Source organism: Nerophis ophidion, linkage group LG08, assembly GCF_033978795.1.
Source record: "Nerophis ophidion isolate RoL-2023_Sa linkage group LG08, RoL_Noph_v1.0, whole genome shotgun sequence".
Classification (NCBI taxonomy): domain Eukaryota; kingdom Metazoa; phylum Chordata; class Actinopteri; order Syngnathiformes; family Syngnathidae; genus Nerophis; species Nerophis ophidion.
Window position 1 is genome coordinate 3,552,855 of NC_084618.1, and position 26,414 is coordinate 3,579,268.

Consider the following 26,414-nt stretch of genomic DNA (forward strand, 5'->3'; position numbering starts at 1 on the left):
TTTATAAAATATTTTGGCAGTAGGTTCCTAAAAACCGCAAAACATTCGTATTGTATTGATCTTTGACCAGTGGCTTTGTTAAGGATCCCTAAAAATAGCAGCATGTTCCTGTTTTATATAATACTTTTGTAGTAGGCTTCCTAAAAACAGCAAATAGCTCCTATTATACTGCAAACATTAGTTGATGATCCCTAGAAAAACAGCAGAGTGCTCCTGTTTTATATAATACTTTTGTAGTAGGCTTCCTAAAAACAGCAAATAGCTCCTATTTTATTGATCTTTGACCAGTGGCTTTGTTAAGGATCCCTAAAAATAGCAGCATGCTCCTGTTTTATATAATACTTTTGTAGTAGGCTTCCTAAAAACAGCAAATAGCTCCTACTATACTGATGTTCGGCTAGTGGGTTTGTTGAGGATGCCTAAAAACAGCAGAGTGCTCCAGTTTTATAGAATATTTTGGCAGTAGGTTCCTAAAAACCGCAAAACATTCTTATTATATTGATCTTTGACCAGTGGCTTTGTTGAGGATCTTTAAAAATAGCAGGATGCTCCTGTTTTATAGAATATTTTGGCAGTAGGTTCCTAAAAACCGCAAAACACTCCTATTATACTGCAAACATTAGTTGATGATCCCTAGAAAAACAGCAGAGTGCTCCTGTTTTATATAATACTTTTGTAGTAGGCTTCCTAAAAACAGCAAATGGCTCCTATTATACTGATGTTTGGCTAGTGGGTTTGTTGAGGATGCCTAAAAACAGCAGAGTGCTCTGGTTTTATAGAATATTTTGGCAGTAGGTTCCTAAAAACCGCAAAACACTCTTATTATACTGCAAACATTAGTTGATGATCCTAGAAAAAAAGCAGAGTGCTCCTGTTCTTTAGAAGATGTTTGCAGTAGGTTCCCAAAAACAGCCAAATACTCCTATTATATTGATGTTTGACTTCTGGGTTTGTTGAGGATCGCTAAAAACAGCAGAGCGCCCCGGTTTTATAGAATATTTTTTGCAGTAGGTTCCTAAAAACCGCAAAACATTCGTATTATATTGATCTTTGACCAGTGGCTTTGTTGAGGATCTTTAAAAATAGCAGGGTGCTCCTGTTTTATAGAATATTTTGGCAGTAGGTTCCTAAAAACCGCAAAACACTCCTATTATACTGCAAACATTAGTTGATGATCCCTAGAAAAACAGCAGAGTGCTCCTGTTTTATATAATACTTTTGTAGTAGGCTTCCTAAAAACAGCAAATAGCTCCTATTATATTGATCTTTGACCAGTGGCTTTGTTAATGATCCCTAAAAATAGCAGCATGCTCCTGTTTTATATAATACTTTTGTAGTAGGCTTCCTAAAAACAGCAAAATACTCCTATTATACTGCAAACATTAGTTGATGATCCCTAGAAAAACAGCAGAGTGCTCCTGTTTTATATAATACTTTTGTAGTAGGCTTCCTAAAAACAGCAAATAGCTCCTATTATACTGATGTTTGGCTAGTGGGTTTGTTGAGGATGCCTAAAAACAGTAGAGTGCTCCGGTTTTATAGAATATGTTGGCAGTAGGTTCCTAAAAAACCGCAAAACACTCCTATTATACTGCAAACATTAGTTGGTGATCCCTAGAAAAACAGCAGAGTGCTCCTGTTCTTTAGAAGATGTTTGCAATAGGTTCCCAAAAACAGCCAAACACTCCTATTATATTGATGTTTGACTTCTGGGTTTGTTGAGGATCTTTAAAAATAGCAGGATGCTCCTGTTTTATAGAATATTTTGGCAGTAGGTTACTAAAAACAGCAAAACATTCGTATTATATTGATCTTTGACCAGCGGCTTTGTTGAGGATCTTTAAAAATAGCAGGATGCTCCTGTTTTATAGAATATTTTGGCAGTAGGTTCCTAAAAACAGCAAAACATTCCTATTATATTGATCTTTGACCACTGGCTTTGTTGAGGATCTCTAAAAATAGCAGAGTGCTCCTGTTTTATCAAATATTTTGGCGCTAGGTTCCTAAAAACAGCAAAACACTCCCATTATATTGATATTTGGCCAGTGGCTTTGTTGACGATCCCTAAAAACAGCAAAGTGCTCCTGTTTTATAGAATATTTTGGCAGTAGGTTCCTAAAAACAGCAAATCACTCCTATTATATTGATCTTTGACCACTGGCTTTGCTGAGGATCCATAAAAATAGCAGAGTGCTCCTACGTGTAGACTCCAATATGACTCAAGTAAACAACACCATTGAAAATATAGAACATTACACAAGGCGCTCAAAAATCTATTAAAATATTTTAGTACGACTTTGGATGGATTGTACTGTGATTCAACATAGGAGTATTATTATGGTGTGTATATGAGGTAAGACGTATCATCTGGCATTTTGTCTCATAATATTATACTTTTTGTTGTATCTTCTGGTACCTGCTGATCTGTATTTGGGATCTGCACAAGACCTGCAAATTTGTGCGTGTCCGCCTTTGTAGATATTGACGCTTGCATAGGTTTGGTGATAATGTTCCCCTTTAAACACTAGGAAGAACAAGGCTGCCTGTAAAGGTGGGAATCTTTAGGCACCTCACGATTCGAATATGATTCAGGAGCTACGATGAGATTAAAAAACGATTTTTGTTTTATCTTTAGTTTGTTTACCGTATTTTTCGGACTATAAAGCACACTTAAAATAATTTCCTTTTCTCAACACTCGACAGCGCGCCTTATAACCCGGTGTGCCTGACTTACGGAATAATTTTGGTTGTGCTTACCGACCTCTGCGCTATATTGTTTTGTACATGGTGAAATGATAAGTGTGACCAGGAGATGGCAGTCACACATAAGAGATACGTGTAGACTCCAATATGACTCAAGTAAACAACACCATTGAAAATATAGAACTTTACACAAGGCGCTCAAAAATCTATTAAAATATTTTAGTACGACTTTGGATGGATTGTACTGTGATTCAACATAGGAGTATTATTATGGTGTGTATATAAGGTAAGACGTATCATCTGGCATTTTGTCTCATAATATTATACTTTTTGTTGTATCTTCTGGTACCTGCTGATCTGTATTTGGGATCTGCACAAGACCTGCACATTTGTGCGTGTCCGCCTTTGTAGATATTGACGCTTGCATAGGTTTGGTGATAATGTTCCCCTTTAAACACTAGGAAGAACAAGGCTGCCTGTAAAGGTGGGAATCTTTAGGCACCTCACGATTCAAATATGATTCAGGAGGTACGATGAGATTAAAAAACGATTTTTGTTTTATCTTTATTTTGTTTACCGTATTTTTCGGACTATAAAGCATACTTAAAATAATTTCCTTTTCTCAACACTCGACAGCGCGCCTTATAACCCGGTGTGCCTGACTTACGGAATAATTTTGGTTGTGCTTACCGACCTCTGCGCTATATTGTTTTGTACATGGTGAAATGATAAGTGTGACCAGGAGATGGCAGTCACACATAAGAGATACGTGTAGACTCCAATATGACTCAAGTAAACAACACCATTGAAAATATAGAACTTTACACAAGGCGCTCAAAAATCTATTAAAATATTTTAGTACGACTTTGGATGGATTGTACTGTGATTCAACATACGAGTATTATTATGGTGTGTATATAAGGTAAGACGTATCATCTGGCATTTTGTCTCATAATATTATACTTTTTGTTGTATCTTCTGGTACCTGCTGATCTGTATTTGGGATCTGCACAAGACCTGCAAATTTGTGCGTGTCCGCCTTTGTAGATATTGACGCTTACATAGGTTTGGTGATAATGTTCCCCTTTAAACACTAGGAAGAACAAGGCTGCCTGTAAAGGTGGGAATCTTTAGGCACCTCACGATTCAAATATGATTCAGGAGGTACGATGAGATTAAAAAACGATTTTTGTTTTATCTTTATTTTGTTTACCGTATTTTTCGGACTATAAAGCATACTTAAAATAATTTCCTTTTCTCAACACTCGACAGCGCGCCTTATAACCCGGTGTGCCTGACTTACGGAATAATTTTGGTTGTGCTTACCGACCTCTGCGCTATATTGTTTTGTACATGGTGAAATGATAAGTGTGACCAGGAGATGGCAGTCACACATAAGAGATACGTGTAGACTCCAATATGACTCAAGTAAACAACACCATTGAAAATATAGAACATTACACAAGGCGCTCAAAAATCTATTCAAATATTTTAGTACGACTTTGGATGGATTGTACTGTGATTCAACATAGGAGTATTATTATGGTGTGTATATAAGGTAAGACGTATCATCTGGCATTTTGTCTCATAATATTATACTTTTTGTTGTATCTTCTGGTACCTGCTGATCTGTATTTGGGATCCGCACAAGACCTGCAAATTTGTGCGTGTCCGCCTTGGTAGATATTGACGCTTGCATAGGTTTGGTGATAATGTTCCCCTTTAAAACAAGTAAAACACTCGAACATAAAATCTGCTTAGTGAGAAGAATGATCTTATCAGACAGAAAATAAGCAAATATCCCCCTTATTTGAGATATTTAATCTTACTTCGATTTCAGTTTTTGCAGTGCATGTACTTTCTATTCAAAGTCATTATTCTATGTTTTTTGTATCGAGTGATATTCTATGATGTATTTTCAATAAGCATTTTGTACTGTGTGTTATTTGTGCTTTTGGCCACAGGGAAATACTCACCCTGACACTGGTAGCCTTGCTTCCCCAGGACGCCCCTAAGAGGAAGTCAGCGTTAGCGTGACGTCAACTTAGAACACACAACAATAAAGCCGTGTGTGTGTGTGTGTGTGTGTGTGTGTGTGTACCATATGAAGTCTCTGCAGTGTGAGCAGTAGGTGGGCTGTCTCAGATAGGTGGCCATGAACTTGTGTCCGTTGACTTGATGGACGCGCCTCCGCACCGCCCCCTGGCGCCGCCGGGGACCGATGCGTTCTCGGAAGACGCGCTCCTCATTGTCGTTGGCTCCCGAGGCTGCGGGGTGAACAACGGCACACGGGTGAACACACAAAACACAGAAGGAGTCACTTCCCGGGACGCCGTGTACCAGCGGGGATCGTTGGCAGGAGAGCTTTAATCATTTAACGGCGTCTTGCCTTCCGAGGCATGCGTACGAGCTATTTATACCCCAACGTGTGGGCAATCGCGAGCAAGAACGGCGTATTAAAAAAAAATACTCCTCCTCCTCCTTCTTCTTCTTCTTGCACCATCCAACCAGCCGTTCCCTCTTCATCCCCATTGCGCATCTCCAGCTCCCCCGGAAAGACGAGCGCTTTCAGAGGGTCACCTTAAGACAAGCGAACCGCCTCCGCTCCAACTCCCACACACAATTTTCCCTGCGTGCTGCCGTCCTAGATATCCTCCCTGGCGGTGCGCCTCCTTCCTGGGTGAGCCTGAGATGTGCTTACTGCAGAGCATCGCCACAGTTCATTCTCCGGCGCGCTGTGGGGAGAGTCTGCGCCGCACAGACGTGCTGGAAGTACCCAAACTCTGAAGTGTATGCACACAGAACAGCTCAGCTCAAAAACATAAACGCACCACTCAAGTTTTTGCACCCATTTTTCATTGAACTCAGAAGATATTATCAAATATTGTTCACAAATCTGTGTTAGTGAGCATGTGTTCATTGTAGGCCTGGGCGATATTTTTAGGCCATATCGCGATATACGATATATATCACGATATTTTGCCTTGGCCTTGAATGAACACCATCCATCCATCCATCCATCTTCTTCCGCTTATCCGAGGTCGGGTCGCGGGGGCAGCAGCCTAAGCAGGGAAGCCCAGACTTCCCTCTCCCCAGCCACTTCGTCTAGCTCTTCCCGGGGGATCCCGAGGCGTTCCCAGGTCAGCCGGGAGACATAGTCTTCCCAACGTGTCCTGGGTCTTCCCCGTGGCCTCCTACCGGTTGGACGTGCCCTAAACACCTCCCTCGGGAGGCGTTCGGGTGGCATCCTGACCAGATGCCCGAACCACCTCATCTGGCTCCTCTCGATGTGAAGGAGCAGCGGCTTTACTTTGAGTTCCTCCCGGATGGCAGAGCTTCTCACCCTATCTCTAAGGGAGAGACCCGCCACACGGCGGAGGAAACTCATTTCGGCCGCTTGTACCCGTGATCTTATCCTTTCGGTCATGACCCAAAGCTCATGACCATAGGTGAGGATGGGAACGTAGATCGACCGGTAAATTGAGAGCTTTGCCTTCCGGCTCAGCTCGTTCTTCACCACAACGGATCGGTACAACGTCCGCATTACTGAAGACGCCGCACCGATCCGCCTGTCGATCTCACGATCCACTCTTCCCCCACTCGTGAACAAGACTCCTAGGTACTTGAACTCCTCCACTTGGGGCAGGGTCTCCTCCCCAACCTGGAGATGGCACTCCACCCTTTTCCGGGAGAGAACCATGGACTCGGACTTGGAGGTGCTGATTCTCATTCCGGCCGCTTCACACTCGGCTGCGAACCGATCCAGTGAGAGCTGAAGATCCCGGCCAGATGAAGCCATCAGGACCACATCGTCTGCAAAAAGTAGAGACCTAATCCCACGGCCACCAAACCGGAACCCCTCAACGCCTTGACTGCGCCTAGAAATTCTGTCCATAAAATTTATGAACAGAATGGGTGACAAAGGGCAACCTTGGCGGAGTCCAACCCTCACTGGAAATGTGTCTGACTTACTGCCGGCAATGCGGACCAAGCTCTGACACTGATCATACAGGGAGCGGACCGCCACAATAAGACAGTCCGATACCCCATACTCTCTGAGCACTCCCCACAGGACTTCCCGAGGGACACGGTCCAATGCCTTCTCCAAGTACACAAAGCACATGTAGACAGGTTGGGCAAACTCCCATGCACCCTCAAGAACCCTGCCGAACCCTTCGTCCTGGTCGTGGAACTGTGAATGAACACCTGATGCATATAATCACAGCAGTATGAGGATTCTATGTGTCTACATTAAAACATACTTCTTCATACTGCATTAACATATGCTGCTTTTAAACTTTCATGCAGAGAGGGAAATCACAACTAAGTCAATTGACCAAAAGTGTATTTATTAAAGTTATTAAGCAATGGCACAAACATTCAAGTCATTTCCAAAACATCATGCCCACATTTGAGGTCCTCTCCAAGGTTTCTCATAGTCAGCATTGTCACTGAATTCTCCCTGCCCACTGGGTGTGAGTTTTCCTTGCCCTTTTGTGGGTTCTTCCGAGGATGTCGTAGTCGTAATGATTTGTGCAGTCCTTTGAGACATTTGTGATTTAGGGCTATATAAATAAACCTTGATTGATTGATTGAAGTACATACATTTTTGCCGGCAGTACTACTAAAAAAAAGTACCGATAGTACCTGCTTTTGACAATAGAAGAAACACTTTAGCACTGATCATAGAGGCACACTAGAACTCCATTTCCTTGGTGTGGTGCGGAGGAACCAACTTAGGGAGAAACTGAAGGTATCAGTTCGAGATGCCACCTCAGTAAGAGCATTTAAGTCTCACCTTAAAACTCATTTGTATACTCTAGCCTTTAAATAGACTCCCTTTTTAGACCAGTTGATCTGCCGTTTCTTTTCTTTTTCTTCTATGTCCCACTCTCCTTTGTGGAGGGGGTCCGGTCCGATCCGGTGGCCATGTACTGCTTGCCTGTGTATCGGCTGGGGACATCTCTGCGCTGCTGATCCGCCTCCGCTTGGGATGGTTTCCTGCTGGCTCCGCTTGTGAACGGGACTCTCGCTGCTGTGTTGGATCCGCTTTGGACTGGACTCTCGCGACTGTGTTGGATCCATTGTGGATTGAACTTTCACAGTATCATGTTAGACCCGCTCGACATCCATTGCTTTCCTCCTCTCCAAGGTTCTCATAGTCATCATTGTCACCGACGTCCCACTGGGTGTGAGTTTTCCTTGCCTTTATGTGGGCCTACCGAGGATGTCGTAGTGGTTTGTGCAGCCCTTTGAGACACTAGTGATTTAGGGCTATATAAGTAAACATTGATTGATTGATATCTTAACTGTGTTGTTTGCTGCCTGCTCTGTTGCAGACGGAAAGGCCGTGCAGAGGATGACCAGGACAGCGGGGAAGATTATCGGCCGCCCTCAGGGCATTGCTCGCTCTCGCTGCCTCGGCAGAGCAAAGAAATACCTGGCAGACTTCTCTCCCCCTGGTCGGCATTAGTTCAACCTGCTGCCATCAGCGAGGCGATTTCGGTCGCACAAGAGCAGGGCAAACAGACATCAAAATAGTTTTTACTAGTGAGCCATTAGGATACTGAATCTGTCCCAGTAGCTTACACTGTTGCACTGCTGTTCGTTCTGGTATTTATGCATTTATTTCTAACATGTTATTTATTGTTTATCTTCTAGTTTAAATCCACCTAAGAGAGTAGCAACCTGTAATTTAATCATGCTCTGATGTTTGATGGCGTTAAAGCGGTCTATTTTAAACAGATGTTAACAATAGATTGATAAAAAAAAAAAAGACAAAATACAACCGGAATTTTAGCAATATTTTACCGTATAATAGATAAGCTAAATTAGGAGCCTTTGTAACCCATTTTGAAACGGTTCTATAATCATTTATATGCCAAATATATTGTGATATATACAGTTATCGCAGGGAGACTGCAATATAAATTGTGATACAGATTTTAAGCCGTATCACCCATCCCTAATAAGAATGAAAAACAGGTTAGAATTAGGCATAGTTGTGTTGTCAGCATTAACGTGTCGTGTGTGTGTGTGTGTGTGTGTGTGTGTGTGTGTGTGTGTGTGTGTGTGTGTGTGTGTGATGTAGGAAGGGAGGGAGGAGACAGCTAAACAGGCCATCAGTGGGATCACTTTTGTTTTACATAATACATCATCCATCTGTCCAGGACACACACGTAAGTGAAGACAAAAAAAAAAAAGGTTGATGAGGTTTGTGAGGAAAGATTGCCGTGGCGACACACGCACACGCACACACACACACACACACACACACACACACACACACACACACACACACACACACACACACACACACACACACACACATGCATGGTGGCAGTGTTTTCAACCAAGACGTAACACAATACGGGTATCAAAAGAAATCGATTTTCAAATTAATCGTGATTCTTTTTTGTAACAATTATTTATCGAATAAAAGAAACCCAAAATCCATCCATCCATCCATCATCTTCCGCTTATCCGAGGTCGGGTCGCGGGGGCAGCAGCCTAAGCAGGGAAACCCAGACTTCCCTCTCCCCAACCACTTGGTCTAGCTCTTCCCGGGGGATCCCGAGGCGTTCCCAGGCCAGCCGGGAGACATAGTCTTCCCAACGTGTCCTGGGTCTTCCCCGTGGCCTCCTACCGGTTGGACGTGCCCTAAACACCTCCCTAGGGAGGCGTTCGGGTGGCATCCTGACCAGATGCCTGAACCACCTCATCTGGCTCCTCTCCATGTGGAGGAGCAGCGGCTTTACTTTGAGTTCCTCCCGGATGGCAGAGCTTCTCACCCTATCTCTAAGGGAGAGACCTGGAAACTCATTTGGGCCGCTTGTACCCGTGATCTTATCCTTTCGGTCATGACCCAAAGCTCATGACCATAGGTGAGGATGGGAACGTAGACCGACCGGTAAATTGAGAGCTTTGCCTTCCGGCTCAGCTCCTTCTTCACCACAACGGATCGGTACAACGTCCGCATTACTGAAGACGCCGCACCGATCCGCCTGTCGATCTCACGATCCACTCTTCCCTCACTCGTGAACAAGACTCCTAGGTACTTGAACTCCTCCACTTGGGGCAGGGTCTCCTCCCCAACCCGGAGATGGCACTCCACCCTTTTCCGGGCGAGAACCATGGACTCAGACTTGGAGGTGCTGATTCTCATTCCGGTCGCTTCACACTCGGCTGCGAACCGATCCAGTGAGAGCTGAAGATCCCGGCCAGATGAAGCCATCAGGACCACATCATCTGCAAAAAGCAGAGACCTAATCCCGCAGCCACCAAACCGGATCCACTCAACGCCTAGAAATTCTGTCCATAAAAGTTCTGAACAGAATGGGTGACAAAGGACAGCCTTGGCGGAGTCCAACCCTCACTGGAAATGTGTCTGACTTACTGCCGGCAATGCGGACCAAGTTCTGACACTGATCATACAGGGAGTGGACCGCCACAATAAGACAGTCCGATACCCCATACTCTCTGAGCACTCCCCACAGGACTTCCCGAGGGACACGGTCCAATGCCTTCTCCAAGTCCACAAAGCACATGTAGACTGGTTGGGCAAACTCCCATCAAGAACCCTGCCGAGAGTATAGAGCTGGTCCACAGTTCCACAACCAGGACGAAAACCACACTGTTCCTCCTGGATCCGAGGTTCGACTATCCGGCGTAGACTCCTCTCCAGTACACCTGAATAAACCTTACCGGGAAACCAAAAATCTATTTAAAAAAAAAAAAATATATACATATATATACACAGTGGGGCAAAAAAGTATTTAGTCAGCCAGCGATTGTGCAAGTTCTCCCACTTCAAATGATGACAGAGGTCTGTAATTTTCATCATAGGTACACTTCAACTGTGAGAGACAGAATGTGAAAAAATAATCCAGGAATTCACATTGTAGAAATTTTAAATAATTTATTTGTAAATTATGGTGGAAAATAAGTATTTGGTCAACTATTCAAAGCTCTCACTGATGGAAGGAGGTTTTGGCTCAAAATCTCACGATACATGGCCCCATTCATTCTTTCCTTAACACGGATCAATCGTCCTGTCCCCTTAGCAGAAAAACAGCCCCAAAGCATGATGTTTCCACCCCCATGCTTCACAGTAGGTATGGTGTTCTTGGGATGCAACTCAATATTCTTCTTCATCCAAACACGACCAGTTGAGTTGATACCAAAATGGATACATGGATGATATATTAGAGGATTGAGAGAATGTCAGATGAAACCAAAATAGAACTTTTTGGTACAAACTCAACTCATCGTGTTTGGAGGAAGAAGAATACTGAGTTGCATCCCAAGAACACCACACCTACTGTGAAGCATGGGGGTGGAAACATCATGCTTTGGGGCTGTTTTTCTGCTAAGGGGACAGGACGATTGATCCGTGTTAAGGAAAGAATGAATGGGGCCATGTATCCTGAGATTTTGAGCCAAAACCTCCTTCCATCAGTGAGAGCTTTGAAGATGAAACTTGTCTGGGTCTTCCATCATGACAATGATCCAAAACACAAAGCCCGGGCAACGAAGGAGTGGCTCCGTAAAAAGCATTTGAAAGTCCTGGAGTGGCCTAGTCAGTCTCCAGACCTCAACCTCATAGAAAATCTGTGGAGGGAGTTGAAAGTCTGTGTTGCTCAGCGACAGCCCCAAAACATCAATGCTCTCGAGAAGATCTGCATGGACGAATGGGCCAAAATACCTGCTACTGTGAGTGCAAACCTGGTAAAGACCTATAGTAATCGTTTGACCTCTGTTATTGCCAAAAAAGGTTATATTACAAAGTATTGAGTTGAATTTTTGTTACTGACCAAATACTAATTAAAAAAGTATTTAGTCAGCCAGCGATTGTGCAAGTTCTCCCACTTAAAATGATGACAGAGGTCTGTAATTTTCATCATAGGTACACTTCAACTGTGAGAGACAGAATGTGGAAAAAAAATCCAGGAATTCACATTGCAGGAATTTTAAAGAATTTCTTTGTAAATTATGGTGGAAAATAAGTATTTGGTGACTTCAAACAAGGAAGATCTCTGGCTCTCACAGACCTGTAACTTCTTCTTTAAGAAGCTCTTCTGTCCTCCACTCGTTACTTGTATTAATGGCACTTGTTTGAACTCGTTATCTGTATAAAAGACACCTGTCCACAGCCTCAAACAGTCAGACTCCAAACTCCACTATGGCCAAGACCAAAGAGCTGTCGAAGGACACCAGGAAAAGTATTGTAGACCTGCACCAGACTGGGAAGAGTGAATCTACAAAAGGCAAGCAGCTTGGTGTGAAAAAATAAACTCTGGGAGCAATTATCGGAAAATGGAAGACATACAAGACCACTGATAATCTCCCTCGATCTGGGGCTCCACGCAAGATCTCATCCCGGGGGTCAAAATTATCATGAGAACGGTGAGCAAAGATCCCAGGACCACATGGGCGGACCTGGTGAATGACCTTCAGAGAGCTGGGACCAAAGTAACAAAGGTTACCATCAGTAACACACTACACCGACAGTGAATCTAATCCTGCAGTGCCAGACGTGTCCCCCAGTTTAACCCAGTGCATGTCCAGGCCCGTCTGAAGTCTGCCAGAGAGCACATGGATGATACAGCAGAGGATTGGGAGAATGTCACGTGGTCAGATGAAACCAAAATAGAACTTTTTGGTATAAACTCAACTCGTCGTGTTTGGAGGAAGAAGAATACTGAGTTGCATCCCAAGAACACCAAACCTACTGTGAAGCATGGGGATGGAAACATCATGCTTTGGGGCTGTTTTTTTACTAAGGGGACAGGACGATTGATCCGTGTTAAGGAAAGAATGAATGGGGCCATGTATCCTGAGATTTTGAGCCAAAACCTCCTTCCATCAGTGAGAGCTTTGAATGATTATTTTCCACCATAATTTACAAATAAATTCTTTAAAATTCCTACAATGTGAATTCCTGGATATTTTTTTTTTCACATTCTGTCTTTCACAGTTGAAGTGTACCTATGATGAAAATTACAGACCTCTGTCATCATTTTAAGTGGGAGAACTTGCACAATCGCTGGCTGACTAAATACTTTTTTGCCCCACTGTATATATATATATATATATATATATATATATATAAAATACTTGAAAATATCAACACCCCCCTGCCCCATCTCCCGAATTCGGATGTTCACAGCCCTGATAGTCGTTGTGTGGATGAAACGTAACACTTGGGATAAATTAAACATTATCCCATCATTTTTATGATTGTCGTTATTAAAAGAATACATGCGTGATTGCAGAGAGTCAAGATGGAGGAGGAAGAGAGTGCAGATGGTCAGATTAGGTCAGATTATTTCAACAGATGCAGGGGGAATGAAGAAGTGATGTGAGGTGGGGAAAAGGATGGGTGGGTGGGTGGGTGGGAGGGGGCAATATATCCTAAAAATACCACCAACAATCTCTTCCTCACACACACACACGCACACACACACACGCAGTTGTTTACATCCGCACACAGCTGAACCCTGAGAGGAAGTTCAGAAGTGGGCGGCGATGAGGAGGGGTCGTGACTCGTGAGGTCATCAGAAAGAGTATCCAATCATTACGACAAAAGGACATGACGTCTTTTATAAGTGTGTGTGTGTCGGTGTGTGTGTGTGTGTGTGTGTAATCCGTGGCTCAATCTAAGGTGCTATTTTAGGAAGCTACCAGCCGCTACGACATAGAGAACCTGCTAACCTGCAGGCCTCCATGCATCTTCCATCCACACACACACACACACACACACACACACACACACACACACAGGAAGCCAGCTGCTATTAATAGCCAGGCGTGAGCACGCACAGGTGCAGGTGAGAACGGCTCTCTTATCAAGCGGCGAGGAGCAAACCAGCGAGGCGGAGTGGGTGTGAGACAAAGTTCTGTAGATTCCGTATTTCTAAGAAACCAGGACAACCGGAGGCTGTGTGTGTGTGTGTGTGTGTGTGTGTGTGTGTGTTGTGTTGTGTTTTTCCCCCACTAATCTCTCCATCTCCTGCATGCACACTACAAATGTATGCATGCATTGTAAGAGGAGAGTGTCATTAGGGGATCACACGGACAAGCACTCATATATTTTTCATGCCTTCGGGTCTCGCGTGACTTCCTGTTTCTGGAAAAGGGAGTTAGGAACAGAGCGACGCGGGCCACGTCGTTGGGTGCACCAGCTCCTGCAGCTCCACAGAGGAGCCTGGGTAATTAATCCAAACACTGGGATCGCTTCACGGATTGATCAAGAGTCCATTAATGACGCAAAAGTGATTTTAGAACAGGCCCGGGCAACTGTTTTGCCTCGGTGGGGCCAAATTTAGAGAAAAAAAATATGTCTATTTTTAGGAACACTAATAAAAAACGTCACATCCATCCATCATCTTCCGCTTATCCGAGGTCGGGTCGCGGGGGAAGCAGCCTAAGCAGGGAAGCCCAGACTTCCCTCTCCCCAGCCACTTCGTCTAGCTCTTCCCGGGGGATCCCGAGGCGTTCCCAGGCCAGCCGGGAGACATAGTCTTCCCAACGTGTCCTGGGTCTTCCCCGTGGCCTCCTACCAGTTGGACGTGCCCTAAACACCTCCCTAGGGAGGCGTTCGGGTGGCATCCTGACCAGATGCCCGAACCACCTCATCTGGCTCCTCTCCATGTGAAGGAGCAGCGGCTTTACTTTGAGTTCCTCCCGGATGACAGAGCTTCTCACCCTATCTCTAAGGGAGAGACCCAAACTCATTTTGGCCACTTGTACCCGTGATCTTATCCTTTCGGTCATGACCCAAAGCTCATGACCATAGGTGAGGATGGGAACGTAGATCGACCGGTAAATTGAGAGCTTTGCCTTCCGGCTCAGCTCCTTCTTCACCACAACGGATCGATACAACGTCCGCATTACTGAAGACGTCGCAATAATGTCTAATTGAAGGCTAAAAACGTTATGACAGACCGCCTTAAAACGTATGTATATGAAAATAACACATTTTCTACTGCTTGTCCCCTTTGGGGTGGCGGATCCCTGCTAACATCATTGGTAAATCAAGGAAAGGGGGACTGGTAGCCGGGTGGACGTGACTGCCAAATGCCAAGAGTCTTACCCTCAGTAGACGATCCGGACAAATCGATGACCACGTACACCTTCCCCTCCGGCTCCAAGTCGATCTGGACAAAGAAAAGCAAAGAGAGACACATTTATAAATGATAAATGGGTTGTACTTGTATAGCGCTTTTCTACCTTCAAGGTACTCAAAGCGCTTTGACACTACTTCCACATTTACCCATTCACACACACATTCACACACACTGATGGAGGGAGCTGCCATGCAAGGCGCCAACCAGGACCCATCAGGAGCAAGGGTGAAGTGTCTTGCTCAGGACACAACGGACGTGACGAAGTTGGTACTAGGTGGGAATTGAACCAGGGACCCTCGGGTTGTGCACGGCCACTCTCCCACTGCGCCACGCCGTCCCTCAAGGTAACGCCGTCCTTAAAGGTAACGTTACAAATAAATAAAGCCCTTTGTCAGCCTGCCTAAAACGTCCTAGTCTGCTGATAGGTTCCTTTATCAAGGAATGTTCGAGGACAAGTTTTCCTTTAGTGAACAGGTAAGGAGGTTTTTCTGCGTTCTTCCTTAAAAGTGAACATTATCACAATTTGAAAAGGGTTAAAAACAATAAAAATCAGTTCCCAGTGGCTTGTTTTATTTTTCGAAGTTTTCTCAAAATTTTACACCTCCCGGAATATCCCTAAAAAAGCTTAAAAGTTCTTGATTTTCGCCATTTGCGGTGCGACTGTCCATTTGTGACGTCATACAGGGCTGCCAATACAAACAACATGGCGGTTACCACAGCAAGATATAGCGACATCAGCTCGGATTCAGACTCGGATTTCAGCGGCTTAAGCGATTCAACAGATTACGCATGTATTGAAACAGATGGTCGGAGTATGGAGGCAGATAGCGAAAACGAAATTGAAGAAGAAACTGAAGCTATTGAGCGGATAGCTATTGACGCTATGCGGCCATAGCGTGGGTGTACCTAATGAAGTGGCCCATAGCGTGGCTGCCTTATTAGCATCGCCGGTAAAATGTGCGGACCAAACCATCAGGACTTTCGCATCTTGTGACACTGGAGCAATTTAAATCCGTCGATTGGTAAGTGTTTGTTTCGCATTAAATGTGGGTATCTAGTTTCAAATGTGGCTTCACGGTGGCAGAGGAGTTAGTGCGTCTGCCTCACAATACCAAGTTCCTGCAATCCTGGGTTCAAATCCAGGTTCGGGATCTTTCTGTGTGGAGTTTGCATGTTCTCCCCGTGAATGCGTGGGTTCCCCCCGGGTACTCCGGCTTCCTCCCACTTCCAAAGACATGCACCTGGGGATAGGTTGATTGGCAACACTAAAATTGGCCCTAGTGTGTGAATGTGAGTGTGAATGTTGTCTGTCTATCTGTGTTGGCCCTGCGATGAGGTGGCGACTTGTCCAGGGTGTACCCTGCCTTCCGCCCGATTGTAGCTGAGATAGGCGCCAGCGCCCCCCGCGACCCCGAAAGGAAATAAGCGGTAGAAAATGGATGGATAGTTTCAAATGTACATACAGCTAGCGTAAATAGCATGTTAGCATCGATTAGCTGGCAGTCATGCCGTGACCAAATATGTCTGATTAGCACATAAGTCAACAACATCAACAAAACTCACCTTTGTGATTTCGTTGACTTAATGGTTGCAAATGCATCTGCAGGTTATGCATACATCTCTGTGCCATGTCTGTCTTAGCATCGCCGGTCAAATGTGGAGACATTTTGGTACATTCAATGGGGGTCTGGCGGCAGATTTCTTGCCGGTGGTGCAACTTGAATCCCTCCCTGTTAGTGTTGTTACACCCTCCGACAACACACCGACGAGGCATGATGTCTCCAAGGTTCCAAAAAATTGTCGAAAAAACGAGAAATAACAGAGCTGAGACCCGGTGTTTGTAATGTGAAAATGAATATGGCGGGTGTGTTACCTCGGTGACGTCACGTTCTGACGTCATCGCTAAAAGACCGATAAACAGAAAGGCGTTTAATTTGCCAAAATTCACCCATTTAGAGTTCGGAAATCGGTTAAGAAAATAGATGGTCTTTTTTCTGCACCATCAAGGTATATATTGACGCTTACATAGGTCTGCTGATAATGTTCCCCTTTAAACACTAGGAAGAACAAGGCTGCCTGTAAAGGTGGGAATCTTTAGGCACCTCACGATTCAAATATGATTCAGGAGCTACGATTAGATTAAAAAACGATTTTTGTTTTATCTTTATGTATTTTTCGGACAATAAAGCACACTTAAAATAATTTCCTTTTCTCAACACTCGACGACAGCGCGCCTTATAACCCGGTGTGCCTGACTTACGGAATAATTTTGGTTGTGCTTACCGACATCTGCGCTATATTATTTTGTACATGTTGAAATGACAAGTGTGACCAGGAGATGGCAGTCACACATAAGAGATACGTGTAGACTCCAATATGACTCAAGTAAACAACACCATTGAAAATATAGAACATTACACAAGGCGCTCAAAAATCTATTAAAATATTTTAGTACGACTTTGGATGGATTGTACTGTGATTCAACATAGGAGTATTATTATGGTGTGTATATAAGGTAAGACGTATCATCTGGCATTTTGTCTCATAATATTATACTTTTTGTTGTATCTTCTGGTACCTGCTGATCTGTATTTGGGATCTGCACAAGACCTGCAAATTTGTGCGTGTCCGCCTTTGTAGATCTTCTTGTTATGGGACATTCATCCTCCGCTGTTGCCATTTTTATTTACAAAATAGTGTAAAGTTCTTACTTTTATACGTCAGTAAACTCACCATGAAAGCGCTAAAACATACCGGTGTGATGAGTTTACATTATTCACCCAAGCACCTTTAGTTATGAGGGAGACCCGGTCAGACGTTTTTTTACGGGACACATTTGTTGTTGTTTTGGATGAGGAAATGCTGCTCCGCTATTGATTGAAGTAAAGTCTGACTGTCATTAAAACAGTTAGCTCCATCTTTTAACACTTCTTCCACTCCCGTCCTTGCACGCTACACCGCTACGACAACGATGACGGGGAGAAGACTGCGTTCAAAAGACTCCGGCTTATTAGTGATTCCTAGAGCTCAAAAAAAGTCTGCGGGCTATAGAGCGTTTTCCGTTCGGGCTCCAGTACTCTGGAATGCCCTCCCGGTAACAGTTCGAGATGCTACCTCAGTAGAAGCATTTAAGTCTCATCTTAAAACTCATCTGTATACTCTAGCCTTTAAATAGACCTCCTTTTTAGACCAGTTGATCTGCCGCTTCTTTTCTTTCTCCTATGTCCCCCCCTCCCTTGTGGAGGGGGTCCGGTCCGATGACCATGGATGAAGTACTGACTGTCCAGAGTCGAGACCCAGGATGGACCGCTCGTCGGGACCCAGGATGGACCGCTCGCCTGTATCGGTTGGGGACATCTCTACGCTGCTGATCCGCTTGAGATGGTTTCCTGTGGACGGGACTCTCACTGCTGTCTTGGAGCCACTATGGATTGAACTTTCACAGTATCATGTTAGACCCGCTCGACATCCATTGCTTTCGGTCCCCTAGAGGGGGGGGGTTGCCCACATCCGAGGTCCTCTCCAAGATTTCTCATAGTCAGCATTGTCACTGGCGTCCCACTGAATGTGAATTCTCCCTGCCCACTGGGTGTGAGTTTTCCTTGCCCTTTTGTGGGTTCTTCCGAGGATGTTGTAGTCGTAATGATTTGTGCAGTCCTTTGAGACATTTGTGATTTGGGGCTATATAAATAAACATTGATTGATTGAAGACGCTGCCGAAGGCGAGCCACGTAAATAAGACCGCCCCCAAAACGGCGCATCCTGAAGCTACTGTCAGAAAGCGGCTTGAAGATGATCTGTAAAACATAATCTATGCAACATTTGGACTAAAGAACCACCACTACATGTTATGTAGACCACAAGGACGTGTTTTCAATTTAGAAAATAAAGAAATTAAAAAATTACCCCTTAAATGCGCCCTATAATCCGGTGCGCCTCTTGTATGAAAATAGACCTGACTTGACCCGTTCATCGGTAGTGCGCCTTATAATCCGGTGCGCCCTATGGTCTGGAAAATATGGTATATTGATGCTTGTTTGCATTTCAACAAGCCTTTATTCCTTGCAACTTTCAACAACAGTGCCTTTGTCACTAAAAAACAGTTTAATTCAATTGATTAAATGAATGGAAGTGTGGGCAAAACTGGAACATGCTACTCAGTGGCCTAGTGCAGGGGTCGGCAACCCGCGGACTTTGGCAACTCTGATGCGGCTCAGCTGCATAATCGCCGGCCCCCCCAGATTGTTGCAGGGAGATTCCGGAATTCGATGCCTCTCCCGGACATCACCCGGAGTCAACGTTCTCCAATTTTCACTCGGATTACAATATTAAGGGCGTGCCGTGATGATATTACTCTTAACGTCCTCTTAAACGTCATCGCGCCCGCCATTTACGGAATGCTATATGCGTGCCTACCGGACACATGCATTTCACTGCTTCTATCGGCACATGTATGAGATTGCAAGGCATCCTGGGTGACACAGAGTACACTGACGGTTGTGATATAAACAACTTTAACACTCCTAATATGCGCCACATTGTGAACCCACACAATTATGACAAACACATTTCGGGAGAAAATCCTCACAATAACACAACATAAACGCAACACAACAAATACCCAGAATCCTTTGCATCCATGACAATTCCTGACTATGTTATACACCCCGCGAGCACCAACCCCCCCCCCCTCCTCCCTGCGTGGTTGAGGTGGGCGGGGTTTGGTGCATAACATAGTCAGGATGTATCATGGCTGCAAAGGATTCTGGGTATTTGTTGTGTTGCGTTTATGTTGTGTTACTGTGAGGATTTTCTCCCGAAATGTGTTTGTCATTCTTCTTTTGTGTGGTTTCACAATGTGGCGCATATTAGTAGGAGTGTTAAAGTTGTTTATATCACAACCGTCAGTGTACTCTGTGTCACCCAGTATGCCTTCCAGTCGTGTGCGTGCATCTGCAGAAGCCTCTCACAACATGTTGCTGGACTGGCAAGCAGTTTGTACATCTTGTAGAAGCTGTTTAAGGCAATGGCTTCATAGCATGCCCTTATTCTTGTCATCTGGGTGACCACCAGCAGATATTGGCGAGAATAGTTGCAGCTCCCATTGTCTTCCTCATTTTGTGAAACGGGTCGAAATGGCTCTTTGTGTGGTAAAGGTTGCCGACCCCTGGCCTAGTGGTAAGAGGAGGGGTGCCCATTACGTCGATCGCGAGCTACCAGTCGACCGCGGGGGGTGTGTCAGTCGATCTCCAGCCAGGCTTTTAAAAAAAAATAGACCTAAAAATGAGTGATCATCAATCTTCACCAAGACGTCACTTAAATGACATTCACGGTACCGGAGGGTCTTGTGAGATGACGCTGGCTGCTGCAAGATCATTGTTATGAAAATATGACCGAGAGGAAGGCCAGAAACACTTTTTATTTCAACAGACTCTCGCGCCGTACCTTCCGTCAAAACTCTAAAGGCCGACTGCACATTTCCTATCTTCACAATAAAAGCCCTGCTTCATGCTGCCTGCGCTAACTAAATACAGAGTCTCGGAAAACTGGCGTGCACAAGCGATCCCTCAGAAAGCTGGCGTGCACATCACTTGTGCACGCCAGCTTTCCGAGACTCTTACTTATACTCCTGTGCGACGTATATATGTTTTTTTCCTTCTTTATCATGCATTTTCGGCCAGTGCGACGTATACTCCGGAGCGATTTATAATCCGCAAAATATGGTATCTGATTTAAAATGGATCCTAAGTGAAGTTCTGTAGTTATGATGTATTGATTGTCCTGAGAACAACGTTTCTCAAAGTGCAATTGCAAGAAATTTAGGGATTTCAACATCTACGCTCCATAATATCATCAAAAGGTTCAGAGAATCTGCAGACATCACTCCACGTAAGCTAAACCAACATTGAATGAGTGTGACCTTTGATCCCTCAGACGGCACTGTATCAAAAAACCGACATCAATCTCCAACACTTATTTGGAACATCCCACAGGTGTGCAGGCTAATTGGGAACAGGTGGGTGCCATGATTGGGTATAAAAACAGCTTCCCAAAAAATTCTCAGTCTTTCACAAGAAAGGATGGGGCGAGGTACACCCCTTTGTCCACAACTGCGTGAGCAAATAGTCAAACAGTTTAAGAACAACCTTTCTCAAAGTGACATTGCAAGAAATTTAGGGATTTCAACATCTACGCTCCATAATATCATCAAAAGGTTCAGAGAATCTGGAGAAATCACTCCACGTAAGCGGCATGGCCGGAAACCAACATTGAATGACCGTGACCTTCGATCCCTCAGACGGCACTGTGCCAAAAACCGACATCAATCTCTAAAGGATATCACCACATGGGCTCAGGAACACTTCAGAAAACCACTGTCACTAAAATACAGTTGGTCGCTACATCTGTAAGTGCAAGTTAAAGCTCTACTATGCAAAGCGAAAGCCATTTATCAACAACATCCAGAAACGCCGCTGGCTTCTCTGGGCCCGAGATCATCTAAGATGGACTGATGCAAAGTGGACAAGTGTTCTGTGGTCTGCCGAGTCCTCATTTCAAATTGTTTTTGGAAATATTCGACATTGTGTCATCCGGACCAAAGGGGAAGCGAACCATCCAGACTGTTATCGACGCAAAGTTGAAAAGCCAGCATCTGTGATGGTATGGGGGTGCATTAGTGCCCAAGGCATGGGTAACTTACACATCTGTGAAGGCACCATTAATGCTGAAAGGTACATACAGGTTTTGGAGCAACATATGCTGCCATCCAAGCAACGTTATCATGGACGCCCCTGCTTATTTCAGCAAGAAAAGTGTTACAACAGCGTGGCTTCGTCAAAAAAGAGTGCGGCTACTTTCCTGGCCCGCCTGCAGTCCAGACCTGTCTCCCATGGAAAATGTGTGGCGCATTAGGAAGCGTAAAATACGACAACAAGACCCCGGACTGTTGAACGACTGAAGCTCTACATAAAACAAGAATTGGAAAGAATTCCACTTTCAATCAATCAATCAATGTTTACTTATATAGCCCTAAATCACTAGTGTCTCAAAGGGCTGCACAAACCACTACGACATCCTCGGTAGGCCCACATAAGGGTAAGGAAAAACTCACACCCAGTGGGACGTCGGTGACAATGATGACTATGAGAACCTTGGAGAGGAGGAAAGCAATGGATGTCGAGCGGGTCTAACATGATACTGTGAAAGTTAAATGATAAATGGGTTGTACTTGTATAGCGCTTTTCTACCTTCAAGGTACTCAAAGCGCTTTGACACTACTTCCACATTTACCCACACATTCACACACACTGATGGAGGGAGCTGCCATGCAAGGCGCCAACCAGCACCCATCAGGAGCAAGGGTGAAGTGTCTTGCTCAGGACACAACGGACGTGACGAGGTTGGTACTAGGTGGGATTTGAACCAGGGACCCTCGGGTTGCGCACGGCCACTCTGCCACTGCGCCACGCCGTCCATAATGGATCCAACACAGTCGCAAGAGTCCAGTCCAAAGCTTCAACAATTATTTTCCTCAGTTCCCAAACGTTTATTGAGTGTTGTTAAAAGAAAAGGTGATGTAACACAGTGGTGAACATGCCCTTTCCCAACTACTTTGGCACGTGTTGCAGCCATGAAATTCTAAGTTAATTATTATTTGGAAAAAAAAAAAAAAGTTATGTTGTATTGATTGTCCTGTTCGGGACTTTTCTGCTTTGCAACTTCCCCGAGTAAAAATGGCTGCAAAGTGTACGTAAACACGCTCAATCAAATGATTGTGCTGCAGGGCGATTATGGGAGCAGGAGATTAGTCCCAAACGTTATAAAAGACAGCATCCAATCTGCACATAAACAGAATTATTCAACCCCCGTAATGACATCATCCCCTTTACAATACACATGCAATTACACAGATTAGAGTGTGTGTGTGTGTGTGTGTGTGTGTGTGTGTGTGTGTGTGTGTGTGTGTTGCAGCGCTAGAGAGGCGAGGAGGAAGGCGAGCGAGAGGGAAAAGGGGCTTTAAATCCTTAGTTAAGCTTTGGGACAGCCGCAGATCCTCTTACGCAAGCCGGGCCGACTCGCTGGGCGGCGCACATCAACAAGGCTGGCTAGCGAACACATATGAGACGGCAGAATGTTAAAAAAAAAATAAAAAAAATCACACATTCATAACCCCCAGCCCCTCCCCGAGCCCTTAACGAGATAACACTGCCGGGGTCCCTCAGGGCAGAACTATGCAACCCCGTTTAGTGACAAAACTCTACAGCGGGTTTGGGTTTGTGCGCCGTCCCTAATGTTGTGTCCGTGGAGCGCGCAGATTAATTTGGCGGGCTTTATAAAAAAAAAAACGCCAGATTCTTGACGTAGACCCTTGAAAAACCAATGCGCTAATCCTCAGATGCAACCTCTTGCGTAACTCGGATGATGCACTCGGCAGCGATTTGGGAACCAGTGGGATGGCAACCATGCCAAACTTTTTTACTAACTATGTAAAAGGTGGTCAGCCTGTATGATATATGTATGTATATGCATTTATATATATTATATATATATATATGTATGTATATATGAAGAGTTCATACGCAAAAACCGATAAACGCCATTTTGATAAAGTTTAGCCCAGCCTCGGTAATATATAGTCCGCCACTTCTATTGTGTTATACCAAAATCAATTTGTTTGCAAATGCGGACAAATGCCGCTTTTAACGTCATTACAGATTACAGTTGGTACAAAATGCGGCTGCTAGACTTTTGACAAGAACAAGAAAGTTTGATCACATTACGCCTGTACTGTATATACCTTTATATACATATATACATACATATATACCTGTACTGTATATACCTTTATATACATATATACATACATATATACCTATACTGTATATACCTTTATATACATATATACATACATATATACCTATACTGTATATACCTTTATATACATATATACATACATATATACCTATACTGTATATACCTTTATATACATATATACATACATATATACCTGTACTGTATATACCTTTATATACATATATACATACATATATACCTATACTGTATATACCTTTATATACATATATGCATACATATATACCTATACTATATATACCTTTATATACATATATGCATACATATATACCTATACTGTATATACCTTTATATACATATATACATACATATATACCTGTACTGTATATACCTTTATATACATATATACATACATATATACCTATACTGTATATACCTTTATATACATATATACATACATATATACCTATACTGTATATACCTTTATATACATATATACATACATATATACCTATACTGTATATACCTTTATATACATACATATATATCTATACTGTATATACCTTTATATACATACATACATACATATATACCTGTACTGGCTCACCTGCACTGGCTTCCTGTGCACTTAAGATGTGACTTTAAGGTTTTACTACTTACGTATAAAATACTACACGGTCTAGCTCCAGCCTATCTTGCCGATTGTATTGTACCATATGTCCCGGCAAGAAATCTGCCTTCAAAAGACTCCGGCTTATTAGTGATTCCTAGAGCTCAAAAAAAGTCTGCGGGCTATAGAGCGTTTTCCGTTCGGGCTCCAGTACTCTGGAATGCCCTCCCGGTAACAGTTCGAGATGCTACCTCAGTAGAAGCATTTAAGTCTCACCTTAAAACTCATCTGTATACTCTAGCCTTTAAATAGATCTCCTTTTTAGACCAGTTGATCAGCCGCTTCTTTTCTTTCTCCTATGTCCCCCCCCTCCCTTGTGGAGGGGGTCCGGTCCGATGACCATGGATGAAGTACTGGCTGTCCAGAGTCGAGACCCAGGATGGACCACTCGTCGGGACCCAGGATGGACCGCTCGCCTGTATCGGTTGGGGACATCTCTACGCTGCTGATCCGCTTGAGATGGTTTCCTGTGGACGGGACTCTCGCTGCTGTCTTAGAGCCACTATGGATTGAACTTTCACAGTATCATGTTAGACCCGCTCCACATCCATTGCTTTCGGTCCCCTAGAGGGGGGGGGGGGGCTTGCCCACATCTGAGGTCCTCTCCAAGGTTTCTCATAGTCAGCATTGTCACTGGCGTCCCACTGGATGTGAATTCTCCCTGCCCACTGGGTGTGAGTTTTCCTTGCCCTTTTGTGGGTTCTTCCGAGGATGTTGTAGTCGTAATGATTTGTGCAGTCCTTTGAGACATTTGTGATTTGGGGCTATATAAATAAACATTGATTGATTGATTGATTGATTTAGTTCAGCGATTTATTGCAACGGCCGATAAGCGCCATGGATCATTTACCGCAAAAGCCGATATATCAATCAATCAATCAATGTTTACTTATATAGCCCTAAATCAGTAGTGTCTCAAAGGGCTGCACAAACCAATACGACATCCTCGGTAGGCCCACATAAGGGCAAGGAAAACTCACACCCAGTGGGACATCGGTGACAATAATGACCCAGTGGGACGTCGGTGACAATGATGACTATGAGAACCTTAGAGAGGAGGAAAGCAATGGATGTCGAGCGGGTCTAACATGATACTGTGAAAGTTCAATCCACAATGGATCCAACACAGTCGCGAGAGTCCAGTCCAAAGCGGATCCAACACAGCAGCGAGAGTCCCGTTCACAGCGGAGCCAGCAGGAAACCATCCCAAGCGGAGGCGGATCAGCAGCGCAGAGATGTCCCCAGCCGATACACAGGCGAGCAGTACATGGCCACCGGATCGGACCGGACCCCCGTTTTTGCGACATATCATAATTTGGATATATCTGCTTTTGACGTAAAACCACATCAAACACACTTACGTGAAAGCCATTCATTACATCAGCATTTCTTAAAAGTTTAGGCTTTCATGACTTGCGTATGTTGATATTAAATAAACCATTGCACGCTTGTACATGTACCGACAACACCAGCAGGCAGAAAATCGTTAATATACAGAATCGGTCAAAATGGATTTATCTGCTTTTGCATATGAACTCTTCATACATAAATATATTAGGGCTGGGCAACGATTAAACATTTTAATCTAAGTTAATCGCACTATTTCTCCGATTAATCGCGATTAACTGCATTGTATACACAAAGCCCAATAATGAATTCAAAAGTAGTGTGTAGTGCACCTTTATTGGAATATTCTCCCACATGAACAAAAGCGCCAAAACATTTGTTGTGCAAACACAATTTAAATCAGTCCTTGTTAAACAGTAGCAGTTAAATAGCATATTTGATGAAAATCAACTCCAAAAATGTAAATACAAACATTTAAGCTTATTGCCACTGCCAGGGTATTTAAGTTATCCTGTTTGTTATGGAAAATAAATATAATCTACATACAAATCTCTGAGCCACAATCATAACATCTGAACAGGCAATTTCTGAGGTAACAGCAGAAACATTTTTTTTATCAGGGATCTTATGTTTAAAAAACCTATATTATAGGTAGTGGGCTGTTTTAGGGATTTTTTGATCAAATTATCCGTAGTAGCAATATTAATAATGTGTTTATTCTGCGTAGTGCACTTAAAATAATTATGACCATATCT

At 43.9% G+C, this 26,414-nt stretch overlaps 1 protein-coding gene across 1 annotated transcript in view; it reads right to left on the reverse strand.

The window, feature by feature from the left end:
* Positions 1-26,414, reverse strand: part of prkcea (protein kinase C, epsilon a) — a 128,330-nt gene that overhangs the window by 58,124 nt on the left and 43,792 nt on the right. Inside the window, exons 2-4 of the mRNA XM_061907494.1 lie at positions 14,798-14,861; positions 4,805-4,970; positions 4,680-4,714 (exon numbers count right to left, since the gene is read on the reverse strand). Coding sequence (XP_061763478.1) covers positions 4,680-4,714; positions 4,805-4,970; positions 14,798-14,861 — 265 coding nt within the window. The remainder of the gene's footprint in view (positions 1-4,679; positions 4,715-4,804; positions 4,971-14,797; positions 14,862-26,414) is intronic.